The sequence below is a fragment of the Prionailurus bengalensis genome, chromosome B3 (genome assembly GCF_016509475.1).
Source record: "Prionailurus bengalensis isolate Pbe53 chromosome B3, Fcat_Pben_1.1_paternal_pri, whole genome shotgun sequence".
Lineage (NCBI taxonomy): Eukaryota > Metazoa > Chordata > Mammalia > Carnivora > Felidae > Prionailurus > Prionailurus bengalensis.
In genome coordinates, this window is record NC_057355.1 from 36,739,784 (window position 1) to 36,754,410 (window position 14,627).

The 14,627-nt window shown below is 35.3% G+C and overlaps 1 protein-coding gene across 1 annotated transcript in view; it reads right to left on the bottom strand.

Annotated features, from left to right (window-relative positions):
• Positions 1–4,411: 4,411 nt before the first annotated feature.
• The window catches only part of SPESP1 (sperm equatorial segment protein 1), a 32,011-nt gene continuing 21,795 nt past the window's right edge, over positions 4,412–14,627 (bottom strand). The window contains exon 2 of the mRNA XM_043554048.1: positions 4,412–5,614. Coding sequence (XP_043409983.1) covers positions 4,596–5,614 — 1,019 coding nt within the window. The 3' untranslated portion in view covers positions 4,412–4,595. The remainder of the gene's footprint in view (positions 5,615–14,627) is intronic.

A 14,627-nucleotide genomic window follows, 5' to 3' on the forward strand; every position in this document is an offset into this window, starting at 1 on the left:
GGTGAGGATGTGGAGCAACAGGAACTCTCATTCATTGCTGGTGGGAATGATAAATGGTACAGCCTCTTTGGAAGACAGTTTCATGGTTTCTACAAACCTAAAAATGCTCTTGTCATACAACCCCACAACACAATTGTGCTCCTTGGTATTAGCTCAAAGGAATTGAAAACTTATGTCCATACAAATACCTGCTTATGGTTATTTATAGCAGCTTTATTCATAATTGCCAAAACTTGGAAGCAGCCAAAATGTCCTTTACTGGTAAGTGGATAAATAGACTATGGTACATCCAGATGATGGAATATTATTCAGAGAGCTATTAAGCCATGAAAAGACACAGAAAAATCTTAAATGTGTATTGTTAAGTGACAGAAGCCAATGTGAAAAAGCTATATACTGTATGAGTCCAACTACGTGATGTTCTAGAAAAGGCAAAACTATGGAAACAGTAAAAAGATCTGTGGTTGCCAGGGGTTGATGGGAGGGAGGGATGAATAGGCAGCACAGAGAGAATTTTTAGGGCAGTGAAACTACTCTTTATGACACTATAATGGTGGAAAAATATCACTATACATTTGGCCAAACTTACAGAATATACCACCAAGGGTGAACCCTAATTTAAAATACAGACTTTGAGTTATAATGATACAACAATGTAGATTTAGCAATTGTAACAAATATACCACTTTAGTGGGGGATGTTGATAATGGGAGAGGCTATACATGTGTGAGTTTATATGGAAAATCCCTGCACTTTCTGCTTAATTTGCCTAAAACTGCTCTAAAAAATAAAGTTCATTATTAAAAAGTAAAACTATTAACACACTAGAATAAAAAAGAGGAATTTTGTAAAATCTCAGAGAGGGAAAGGTGACACAAAACACAAAACATAAAGGCACCCAAAAGAAAAAAAATTATAAATTTGAATTTATAAATATTTTCAATTTATACATGGAAATATCAAAATACAAATAGTAAAGTAGTCAAAACAGCTGTAAAAATCTGACACAAAATTCCAATTCCCTTGTTACACAAAAAGATTGTATGTATCACTAAGGAAAAGCAAACCAGTAGAGAAATAAACATGAGCAAGCCATTTTCAGAAATAAAAAATTTTTTAAAATGCCCAACCTCACTCATAATTAAAGAAATATACATTAAAGCAACAATTAGGTAACACTTTTCATCTATCAGATTGGCCAAAATATAAAAGTTTGCTAACTTTGCATGTTCAAAGATATGAAAAAAAAAAAACTGGCATAATTGAAACTTATGTCTACTTAAAAACCTGCACACAGATGTTTATAGCAGTTTTATTCATAATTGCCAAAACTTGACAGTAACCAAGATGTCTTTCAATAGGTGAATGTATAAACTGTGGTACATCCATACAATGGAATATTAGCACTAAAAGAAAGCTGTTAAGCCACATAAAGACATGGAGGGATTTTAAATGCATATTGTTAAGTGAAGCCAATCTTAAAAGGCTATATTCTATAAGATTCTAACTACATGACATTCCAGAAAAGACAAACATATAGAGGGAGTAAAAATATCAGTTTTACCAGAGTTTGGAGGGATGGGGGAGGAAGAGAGAGGGATGAATAGGTGAAGCACAGGGAATTTTTAGGGCAAACTACTGTGTATGATACTGTAATGGTGGATACATGTTACTATACATTTGTCAAAACCCATAGAATGTACAACACAAAGAGTGAACCTTAATGTAAACTATGGACCTTCAGTTAATAATAATGTATCAATATTTGTTCATCACTTGTAAAAAATGTACCACACTAATATAAGATGTAAATAATACAGGAAACTATGGTAGACTAGAGGGAGGTATGTAGGAACTCTGTATTTTCCCATCAATTTCTCTGTAAGACTACAATTGCTCCAAAAGAATAAAGATCTAATTAAAAAAAACATTTTAATGTCTATTTGTTTTTGAGAGAGAGAGAGAGAGACAGAGTGCAAGTGGGGGAGGGGACAGAGAGAGAGGGAAACACGGAATCGGAAGCAGGCTCCAGGCTCTGAGCTGTCAGGACAGAGCCAGACATGGGGCTCAAACCCACGAACCTGTGAGACTATGACCTGAGCCAAAGTGGGACGCTTTCAAACGACTGAGCCACCCAGGAGCCCCAATAAAGTTCTAATTTTAAAAAACAGGTCACCATTGGAGGATTCTATGAACGAAATTATTTTGAAAACTGTTAAACAAAGAAAGATTTTATGTCTTTCCAATATATCCCAGACCCCTAGGGAATCAAATAATAGGAAGTTTCTCATTACAGACATATTCCAGCTAATAAGGAAGGAATGATACGTCCATTTTGCAACAACTGATCAATAATCTATCTAGATAATGATTATCAAAGGCTGCTCTATAAATATAAAAGCAAACACAACCAGATGGAAGAATACTACACTATCTTGACAAAAAAAGAGGCAAACCTGAGTCTGATAAAGTCTGACAGACTCAACTATCAATTTACAGAAAATACGGAAGACGGGAAAACATACTAAATGGCATCATGGGGATACAATCAGCAAAACCCACAGGTGTAAAACTATAGGTCAAATGACCAATTGCTTTGACAAATAAGTTTCAAGGGGGAAAGATTAAAAGACTTACGAGTCATATCAACCAATCTCAGTGTGTGAACTTTATTTGATCTTGATTCATACAAATTCTAAATTTAAAAATTATTAGTTGAAAATTTGAACATTGACTGGGTATTTGATGATGCTAAAGAATCATTAAATTTGTATGTGTGATGAAATTGTGGTAGTTTTTTTTTTTTAAACGCAAAGAGCTTCACACTGTCATATTTACAAATGAAATGAAAAGTATCTGGGATTTAATTCAACATAAAGTAGGAAAGAGGAGAAAGGGTGGGGGTTTGGGTGAAACAGGACTGGTCGTTAGCAGATCATTGTCGAAACCGGATGACAGTCACATAGGTTTATTATGTTAATCTGCTGAATTTTCACATGTTTGAAATCTTCTAAAGTAAAATTATTTTTTAAAATAAGCAACACACACGCACAAAATAAATAAACAAACAAAAAAATCCAGTGAAGAGTGTTGTTGTGAAACAAAATCCATGTGGTCTTTTGGGTAGGAATTCTTTTTGATCCCTGCTGCTCTCTCAGTCTCCATATCCATGCAATCACCAAATACTGTTGATTCCTACCTCTAAATTAACACTTCTTTCAAACTAGTCCAAGCTAAATTTGGCCTTTGCATAGTGCACTTCTACTTCTGTCTACCTTCAAAACTACAGCCAGAGTGTTTTTTTTTTTTAACACAAATTTGATCATACCTCATCCTTTGCTTAAAGTCCACAAATGCTCCTCACTGATCATAGGATAAGAGCTGACATCGTCAGTACACGCTTTAAAGCCTCACAGGATCTACTCCAACCCCGTGTACCTGACCAGCTCCATCTTGAGATGTTCTGCCTACCTTTCTAACACTCGTTACTTCTTGAACTTGCCACGCTCATCCCCAACTCAGAGCATCACACCTGTTGTTGCCTCTGCTTGGAATGCCTCCTTTCTCCCTACACACACCTTAATCCTTCAGATCTCACCTTAAATGCTACTTTCTCGGGGTAGCTTTCCCATTATTTTGGTCTAGGTGAGGTCAAATTTCTCACAGATTCTTACTGATTGGTCAGAACTGAAATTTAAAAATTATTGAAGTCATTTATTTAACATCTGTCTTTCTCAAAGAGAGAAGGAACTAGGTCTTACTATATCCCCAAAGCCTAGCATTTTGTCCTGCACCTATGTGTAGGAGGTCAATAAGCCTCCAGTAAGCTAAAACTACTGGCTCGGTGAATGAATAAATGAATTTAAATATAATACCGATCAAAGCATGAAAGAGAATTACTTGCCCCATGATCATGATACTACACAATTAACCTTAATTTCATTAGTCATACTCCGAACAAAAGATTTGCAAAGCTTCAATATAAATGTATAGAAACAAACAAAAGGAGGAAGTGAGAATGACTACGTCATAAACCCAAATTACAGTCACTCACTGATATTCCAGAAGTACTTAATAACAAAGAAAAAGGGTTGTATCTTCATATACCATCCACCTTTCAAAGGAGGCAGACATATATACAAATAAAAGTTCTGATTCAAGTTCCAACTTTGCTATTCAGACTGAAAACTCTCAGATTCTCTGAAAGAGTAATAAAGACCATATGTACTAAAATCTTACATTTATATTCAATTATTTAAAACAGGCTACATACAGATTGCACACAGTCTCTTGACTCTCAATAAAACAAGTGAATTTAATCTATTCAAGTAAAATCAAAGCTTAAACATTTTAAAGATGAGATCTTCATAATTTTTTAAGTTAATTAATGAGGAAAAAAAAAACTACGAACTCCTGAACCAAAATTTTATTTTAAATTATTAGGCTTTAGTGCATATGAGAATATTTTAGAACATATGACATGTAGAGATGTTGGCACATTGAACAGTAGAAAATATTTTTATACAACTTGTGAATCACTAATGTGCTTATTTCTTCTGTGAAGTGAATGCATAGTTCGTTTCAATCACTTTTTGTCATGGAATATCAAGTAGGTGCAACATTTTTATATTATTGTTTAATAACTTCCTAATAAGGTTTTGAGTTTCTAGTTGACTTACACATAATATTTTTTTCAATGTATTGAAGACTGTAGTAGCCTTTTCTCTCATCTCTGGTGGAACATATTTAATATCCAAATATTCAGATAATTTAGACCTAGAATTGTACAGCATGTTAATTACAGTTTCAATGTCATCAATTCCACTACTGCTTCGGCCAAGTGGTAAGAACTGGGATCTATACATTTTTTGTAATTTATGTTCTGCTGCTTCTGCTAAAGCAAGGCTTCGTTTTAGGTGCTCTCTAGAGGCTCGAATGTCCTCTCTGTATTCTGGCTTGAGGCTTTCAACAAGAGGTGCCTGTCGCACCTGTGAACTAATATCTGAAATTTTTTTCAAAATGTCTTCATTATTCAAAATCTGTGGGTGTCTTCCAAATGTTACTGTTTCAAGTGTTCCCACTGTATATTCGCCTGAGAGCTGAGGAACGTCTTCTGGTTCTGTGACAGTATCCATGTCAGTGCTCCTACTTAAAGGGGTGACATCTGGACTTGTGGATGATTTAGTAACATTTGGCAATGGCTTTGGCGCCTCAGTGGATCTTACTTCTGAATCTGGCTCTGGCTCTGGCTCTTTAATAATATAAGGTTCATCGGCATGTAAAACAACCGAAACATTATTTGGTTTAATTGACCAGAATGCTGTACTTTCAGTAGATTTTTCCTTCCTTCCTGGCATTGTGAAGCCTCCAGGGGGAGATGCTGTGGTTTCTTCACTGACAGGATTCGTTAAAACATCATTTTTAGTTGAAGTGTCTCCATGTGTAATTATCTCCTTAAATCTTGATAACTTTGGTCCTATAGAATGAGCATTATTTGGAGACTTTGATTTTTCCTCACGACCTGGCTCCCTAGTAGGAACACTTAGTATTAGGTTCTGTAAAACTTCTACATAATGATTTAAGTTTTGTTCTTCATCAGGCGTCACAGTTATACCTTAAGGGGAAAAAAAATCATATGGTAACACTTAGTATTACATATTGACATATTGACAGAATCTACTGACCTAAATTTACTTCATATATTATCACTTAAAAGTTGAGATAAAGAACCAAGAAATAAAGCACTTTTGACTCAGTCAACTCTCACTTATATAAACAAAATTATTTTTTCAGATTGTTAAAACAGATGAACAAGGTTAGTGTAAAAGTTGCGTATTAACACAATTCTTTATATTTTTTCGCTCCTACCTCCCATATAACTTATGATTCTGTAGGCAGTTTATTAAAACAAAATTCCTGATTATAATCTCTAGAAGTGATGTGTTGGAATTGCCTCATACTGGCTCACTAGAGCCAATTATTAAATTTTTAGGAATTTTGTAAGCCAAATATTAAACATAGACACTCTTAAAAATTATTTTAATTTGCAATTAGATAAATTGTATCAGAAATAAAGGTAATAAATATTCAAAATTCATCACTTCTTATTTTTATGTAATTTTACTATTATCTATGGTCTTGAGGTTATTTACATCTTGCATAGCTGTATGGAAGAAATGCTTGTAATAGTGTACTACTCTATATCTCTTTCTATGTCCCTGTTCAGTAATGTCAAATACATAGCTTGAAACCAATGATGGTGGGAGTATTTACATCATATAAATGGGCAAATGCTATAAACCTGGGTTTACTAGTCTCTCCAAAAAATCATTTGTTGAACATTTACCAGTATCCAACTGCCCTCAACCCAGCAAAGCTCTAACTACAGCCTGTGGGTCATATCCACCTGTTTTTGTAAATAAAGTTTTCTTGTAATCCAGCCAGTTTCGTCCATTTGTTTATGTATTATCTATGGCTGCTTTGGGTTGCAACAATAGAATTGAGTAGTTGCAATAGAGACCATATGGTATACAAATACTGAAAATACTTACTATCTGGCCCTTCACAGAAAACGTTTGCCAATTCCTGCTCTAAACCATCAACATTTCACTCTCAACACAAAATGGCAGTTTTTTTTTTTTAAATTCAAGTTAGTTAATATACGGTGTAGTATTAGTTTCAGGAGTAGAACCCAGTGATTCATCACTTACATATAATGCCCGGTGCTCATCCCAACAAGTGCCCTCCTTAATGCCCATCACCCATTTAGCCCATCCCCCCACCCACCTCTCCTCCAGCAACCCTCAGTTTGCTCTCTGTATTTAAGAGTCTTATGGTTTGCCTCCTCTCTGTTTTTATCTTATTTTTCCTTCCCTTCCCCTATGATCATCTGTTTTGTTTCTTAAATTCCACACATGAGTGAAATTACGGTATTTGTCTTTCTCTGACTGACTTATTTCACTTAGTATAATACACTCTAGTTCAAAAATGGCAGTTCTATTTATACTGGTATTTTGCAGCATCTGAGTGGTTGATGAAGCTTCTCATTTCCAACATGGAAAACAAAAAAGATAATTGAATAAGATATTCTGAAATTCTGCTCAACTCCCCTTTTCTTAAAACAGCTTTTAAGTGCTAGGATTTTATACATGTCATTTTGAAATCATTTTGCCACTATCATGGATATAAATGGCTTAATTGAAGAAAGTAAGTCACTTTTTACCAAACTCTCATGCATAACTCATACCTAAACCCTCCCTCTTCAGGCAAAATGAAATAACAAACTTTCTGTTCAGAAGGCACTTCTATTCAGCACTTTGGCAAGCACAAAACAGTAAAAAAAAATAAAAAAAAAAGCTTTACATTTACATGTTTTTCCTCTCTTCCTTAACTCTTCTGTTGCAACTTAGAGAGACCAGATGGATATTTAACCAAAATTGATAGCTTATTTCTCAATTTTAAAAATTTCTTAATAAGAACATTTTAGTGAGGCAGAGACAGTGGAAAGATACCAGACTTGTCTGGAGATCTGACCCTAAAAGTAGATTCTGTGTTTTATGTTATGCTTAGAAAAGCCTTGCATACTTCAAGATCCATACGATGATGATGGGCGAGGAAAAAAAGAGGAGGTAGATTTTGATAATGACCTTGTAATATTTATATATATATTTTAAGTAGGTCCACACCCAGTGTGGAGCCCAACGCAGGGCTTGAACTCACAACCCTGAGATCAAGACCTGAACTGAGATCAGGAGTCTGTCCCTCAGCCAACTGAGCCATCCAGGCGCCCCAAACCTTGTAATAATTTTCTTAAAATCACTGACACAGTATCATACATTTTTGTCTGTGAATTGTGGATTTTTAAAAAGGAACTAGAAGATTAACATACCTAACTCTTGTGAGCTATTGCCTATTTTGTGTCAGTCTCAGCCTACCTATAGTAAGACTACCAGCTAGAAATGCCTGGTGGTACTCACCTGGGCTTGGCCATTGTGGGGTGGGGGCAGCTGTTTCCACAGAAGAGTCCCCTTTCCAAACCAATGTAATCATTGGACTGACCCTTGTGGTTCTTACTATAATTGCAAAACACCCTTCAGCAACAACCATCAGGAAATTTGGGGGGAAAAAAGTTTATTACTTACAAGATCTTGAAATTGCATAGCACACCTGGGGCCACACTGGGGAGGAGGACGGGGTGGACGGGATGGAGAAAGAGAAAGAAAGAGAGGGAATGAGAGAGCACCCTAGAAAGCACCAGAGAGAGGGTGGTAGGGGTGGAGAGTGCAAATGGGCCAGGGGTTCTTTTTTTATTGGGGTCAAATGTGGGGACCCTAGGGTTCACTCTTTATTGAATTTAAAACACAAGACCATGAATTTGAAGCACAGGAAAGGAAAAAAAACAAGTAGCCCAAAAGGTCAGTTATCAAAATCAATTAAGATCTCTAAAATAAATGAACCAGGGTGGCCTGCTGGCAATGTGTTTATTCAAGATAGCAGTCTTTGAAATGGATGGCTCTTTGAAATAGATGCCTCTACAATCAAAGCTTAAGTCTGGCCTTTGCATTACAAAAAAGAAAAATACTACAACTGTCAGGGTTTATACTACATTGATTCTGAGGAAATGGGACCAGAGATGGTCATTAAAGAGGACTAGCCTTCTCCGTATATAGTATCTTACTCTCTAAAAACACACAAGCACACACACCCAATCACTTAATATAGTAAACCAGTAAAACTCACATTTTAAAAGGGAAAATAACTTATTTATGTATTCTTACGGGTATGTAAATCATTGTCCTGAATCTATAGTTTTCCTGGAGGAAAATATTAAAGTAATAAGTAGCCTACTGCAGTGAAAAAATTTTTTTTGATTTTTGTCCTGTGGGTACCACTTTCTAACATCATGACCTTAGATAATTACTTAATTTCTCTGAACATTTACTTAACTATAAAATTAAGATACGGTATCTACCTGGAACCAAACAGATACTTGAAAACACTTTAAAAGTTCTATAAAGATAACTCCTGACATTTCTCAGCTTAAAATATAAATTTAAATCCCTAAAAAAAAAAACATTAAAAATATGTCTTGGATCCTATCTATAAAAAACCTTAGAACCTTTCCCACTAAAGACAGAAACAAGATCAGGATACTAACATTTCCGTTACCACTTAACATTGTGTTGGAGGTTATTAGTAATTAGACAACAAAAATAATTGGAAGCATGAGAATTGGGAAGAAAAAGGTTAAACTATCTTTATGTGTAAACGATATAATAATACTTCCAGACAACACAAAAGAATTCATTGAAAAGCTCCTACAAGGACTAAGAGAATTTAGTAAAGTAGCAAGTTATAAAATCAATCTATGAAAATCGATACACAAATATAAACCAGTTAAAAGATGAGAAAGAAGATGCTATTTTGATAACAAATAATGAAAGAAAATATCTAATCATAAATTAAAAAAAAAAACATGCCCCAAAACTATAGGAGTAATTCTGTTAGGCTGAATATAGGCATGCAGAGGTCAGGTCCTCATCTCTGGAACCTGTAAATGTTACCTTATAAGAAAAAAAGGTCTTTGCAGATATGATTAAGTTAAGGATCTTGACAGGGGATTATCCTAGATTATCTGGGTGAACTCTACATCCAATCACAAATGTTTTTGTAAGAGAGAGACAGAGATCTGATACCCAGAAGAAGAAGAGCGTAATATAGAGGAGGAAGCAGAGAATAGAGTGAAATGGCCATAAAACACAGAATGCTGGCAGCTACCAGAAGCTAGAAGAGCCAATTAAAATCTTATCTCTTGGGGCACCTGAGTGGCTCAGTCAGTTAAGCATCTGACTTCGGCTTAGGTCATGATCTCACGGTTCGTGGGTTCAAGCCCCGCATCGGGCTCTCTGCTGTCAGCTTGGAGCCTGGAGCCTGCTTTGGAGTCTGTGTCTCCCTCTCTCTCTGCCCCTCCCCTGCTAACACTCACTCTCTCTCTCTCTCTCAAAAAGATAAATAAACATTTAAAAAAATCTCTTAGAGCTTGCAGAGGGAACACAGCTCTGCCTTACACCTTGATTTTGGCTCAGTGAAACTGATTTTAGACTTACAGCCTCTAAAACTGTGAGAGAATAAATTTCTGTTATTTTGAGACACCAAGTTCATGGTAATTTGTTATATAGCAGCCACAGAAAACTGATATAGGAATATAATAAAATCTTCTGAAAGACATAATGTAAGCTTTAGCAAATGGAAAGATATACCATGTTCTTAGAAAAAAAGATTCAACATCATAAAGATGCTCAGATGTCATGTTCTCTCTGTTAAGGTATACATTTAATATGCTTCTAACAAAATATCACTATTTCCTGGAGTTAGAAAAATGGATTATAAAGCTCATCTGGAAGGAAAACTGAGCGAGAATAGCCCAAAAAATGGGGGCTAGACCCAACAGACATGAAATTATATTATAAAGCCTCTGTTATAAATCTAGTATAGCACTGCACATGAATATACAGATAAATGGAACAGAACAGAAAAGATAGAAACAGACCCAACTGTATATGGAAAAATAGCTCAAAGTGAGGGAAGCTTTCAATTTATAAACTTATTCTAGCTAATAAATGAAGAAGCCACTTAGAATATGACATTTTGCAATGATTATTAATATCAGTGATTGTTTATACCCCCCCAAAGATACAAAATCAGATATTATCTATTTCCTGATGAAAGAATACAATACCACCGATGAAGCAGTCTTGCAAAAAACAGTCAAACCCTGAATCTAACGATTTTTCTAGGTCTAACTAGCAATATACTGAAAATCCATGGGACAACAAACAAAGGAAGATATAAACTATGCCATAGGGATATAATCAGCAAAATCTAGACTGTGGGAAACTATAGGACATATGATCCCATTTCCTAACAATTACATTGCAAGGAGAAAAACAGAGATGAAAGAAGAATATACATTAAAATGGAATTAAAAGACATATCAATGAATTACATGTATGAATCTTATTTGAATCCCAATTCATCCAAACAAAATTGAAGAGAGAAAATCAGGAAAGTTTGAACATTGGCCACATATCTGATAATACTCAGGAATTATTATCTTTTTAGGTGTGAAACTAACATTGTTATTGTGTTTAAGTACTTATATTTTAGTCTTCATATTGAAATATTTACTAATGAAATTATATGATGTTTGGAATTTGCTTCTAAAAAATTCAAATCTGAGAAGTTAGAGAGAGGGACAAGGAAGATGAGAGGGAAAGGAATATCAATGAAACAAGATTAATTATGGGTTAGTAGTTGAGGCTGGTTATAGATATATGGAGATTTATTATACCATTATTTCTACTTGTGTATATATTTAAATTTCTCCATAATGAATTTTTTTTTTATATATGCTTTGGAAAATTTTCAATTCTGGGTCACTATTCACATACAAATCTAAAATCTGCAGCCCACAAAGGCCTAAGTGCTTTTAAAAAGACATTGCCATTAGATGGTAGGCTGCTAAACACTCCATTTTTAATGATTTAGCTTGTCCCTTCTCAAAGTGGTAAACAGGACACCCAAGTTACTATTAGGTGAAGTAGATTGTCAAAGGACTGGAAAAGGACATCCTTACTGCTAGTGCATTCCTAAAAAAAACTGAAGTACTCATTATCCCTTTACACTATTACTTAGGCAACATTAAAAAGCCTGTTCATGGCTGCTGAACGATACGGCACCCTACTTTCTACCTTGCTTTTCTTCCCTTCTTCATGTACCTTTTGTCTCCATATTGTTCTGTTGTTAAATCCATCCACTCCCACACACTTCCCACCTCCTACTTTTGTCCCCCTAAAAAATCTACATACTTCATAGTGACTTCATAGTTGTACTAATCAGGACTGCTCTTGCAAATCAATTTGATCTTTATACAGATATTTGCAAGCAAGGTAGTAAAAGATAGTCAAGCCTCCAATATCCCTGCAAATGGTTCTGGCCACTATGAAAACCTGCTTTTCCTCTTTCTTCAGAAGTTACGAGAAAGATGAACAAAATTCAAATTCCTACAAAGACCAGACTACTCCGCTAGAAGTTGAGTTTTTATACTTTGGATACTTGTAGTTTACCCTGGCACGCTTTATAATATCCCCCTCTCTCTTTACCAGTTAATGTTCCAGCCAAACAGAGCAATGTCTCCAGGTAATGTTCCAGCTAAACAGAGCAATATCTCCAAATGAGGACAAGTAAGAACCTCTTCCACCTTGAGAAATCATAATGCTGCTTTCCAGTGCCTCTAGTAAGCAGGATGGCTCCCTGCAAAGCAGGTTTACAGTTTAACATGAATCATAGATATGGATGTCACAGCTGTGCTTGAGACTATCTGCACTTCTTTTCTTGAAATAGTACAGGGAGAATGAGTCACATGACAGGAATAATAGGAAACTAAACAAAATGGTAAAACAACTGCAGGGAACAAAAGTGGCACCAAATCTGAAGGGCAAAATTGCAAGACAGTGATTGAAAAGACCGTAATAGCTCTGACTGACTGAGGGAGTACTACGTGCCTGGCACTACACTGAGGGCTCTGAATGTGAGGAATGTTTTTATAAAGAGGAAAAGGAGGATACTGAGAAAGGACAAGTAATTTGCCTAAGATTATATTCAATTTGTAGGTGGGAAGAATGGCATTCAAACAGGCTGCCTTCTTTCAAAGCAGGTACACATAATAACTACACAATGCTGTCATAAAAACATGACACAAGGATGCTGGCAAAGTAGAAGTATGATAATAAAATTATTCTGGAGGAATACAACTTTCTTTTAAAATACACGTAAATATGAAAATACAATCAACACATAAGTAAAATATACAGAATTTTGCTCTACTATCAACTGGACAAAAATACACCCCATTCATATATTAAGATGCACTTGGAAATATTTGAACTGATCCCAAAATTTTTTACTTTTTTTTAATTTTTATTTTGTTCTATTTTTATTTAAATTCCAGCTAGTTGACAGGGTGCTTGGATGGCTCAGTTGGCTGGGAGTCAGACTCTTGATTTCAATTCAGGTCACGATCTCATGGTCATGGGATCAAGCTCAGCATCTGAGCTGGGCATGGAGCCTGCTTGGGTCTCTCTCTCTCTCTCTCTCTCTCTCTCTCTCTCTCTCTCCTACCTCTGCCCCTCCCCTCCTTGAATGTGTCCTCTCCCTCTTTCAATAAATAAATTAATTAATTAATTCCAGTTAGTTACATACAGTATAATATTAGTTTCAGGTGTACAATATAGTGATTCAACACTTCCATAGAATCAATACCTGGTGCTCATCATAACGAGTGTACTCTTTAATCCCCATCACCTATTTCACCCATCCCCTCTCCCCCATCCACCTCCCCTCTGGTAACCATCATTTTGTTTCTGTATGGTTAAGACTCTGTTTCTTGGTTTCCCATTCTCTCTTTTTTCCATTTGCTTGTTTGTTTTGTTTCCAAATTCCACATATGAGCAAAATCATACAGTATCTGTCTTTCTCTGACTTATTTCTCTTAGCATAATACTGTTTAGCTCCATCCATATCAATGCAAATGGCAAGATTTCATTCCTTTTTATGGCTGAACAATATTCCATTGTGGGTATATATATACATATATATATGTATATACATTCTTCTTTATACATCTTCTTTATACATTCATCAGTTGATGGACAGTTGGACTATTTCCATAGTTTGGCTATTGTAGATAATGCTGCTATAAGCATTGAGGTGCATGTATCCCTTTGAATTCATATTTTTATGTTCTTTGGGTAAATACCTAATAGTGCAATTGCTGGATTATATTTTTAACTTTTTGAAGAACCTCCACAGTCTTCCACAGTGGCTGCATCAGTTTGCATTCCCACAATCATGCAAGAGGGTTTTCCTTTCTCCACATCCTCACCAACACCTGTTGTTTCTTGTGTTGATTTTATCCATTCTGACAGGTGTGAGGTGATATCTCATTGTAGTTTTGATTTGCATTTCCCTGGTGATAAGTGATGATGAGCATCTTTTCATGTGTCTGTTGCCCATCTGTATGTCTTCTTTGGAAAAATGTCTAAAACTGATCCAAATTAGATATGTTTTGGTACTACAAAGTATACATAGGAACTGACAGTCAATGACGCAAAAAGGATCCATTCACTTCACACAGAAGCAAAAATAAGTTACTTTTGAGTTTATTTTGAGGAAAATAATAAAATCATGATTTAAACTAAGCAATGAAATATAAAACTTCAATCAACAAATAATATATTCAAAACATACATCCCTTCTCCTAGAATGGCCACTTAAAGAAGGAAGAAGAGAGTATAACGAATAAAAAGCCCATTAGCATGAAAAGTTGCTATAGTTCACTGTTCATAAAAGAAATGCACGTTAAAAACAATCTTTATTTTGCCAGTCAGGGAGATAAAATTTTTTAAAAACAATAAAACCTGGGATTGGCATGTGTATGTATAGTTACTTCCTTAGTAACAAAAGCAACTTCAATACCTCCTTTATGAATCCCAGATCCTTCATCAGTCTCTCTCTAGCACACTGATCTTTTCTTTATAGAATTTAAGATCATCTTAACTATCTAAATT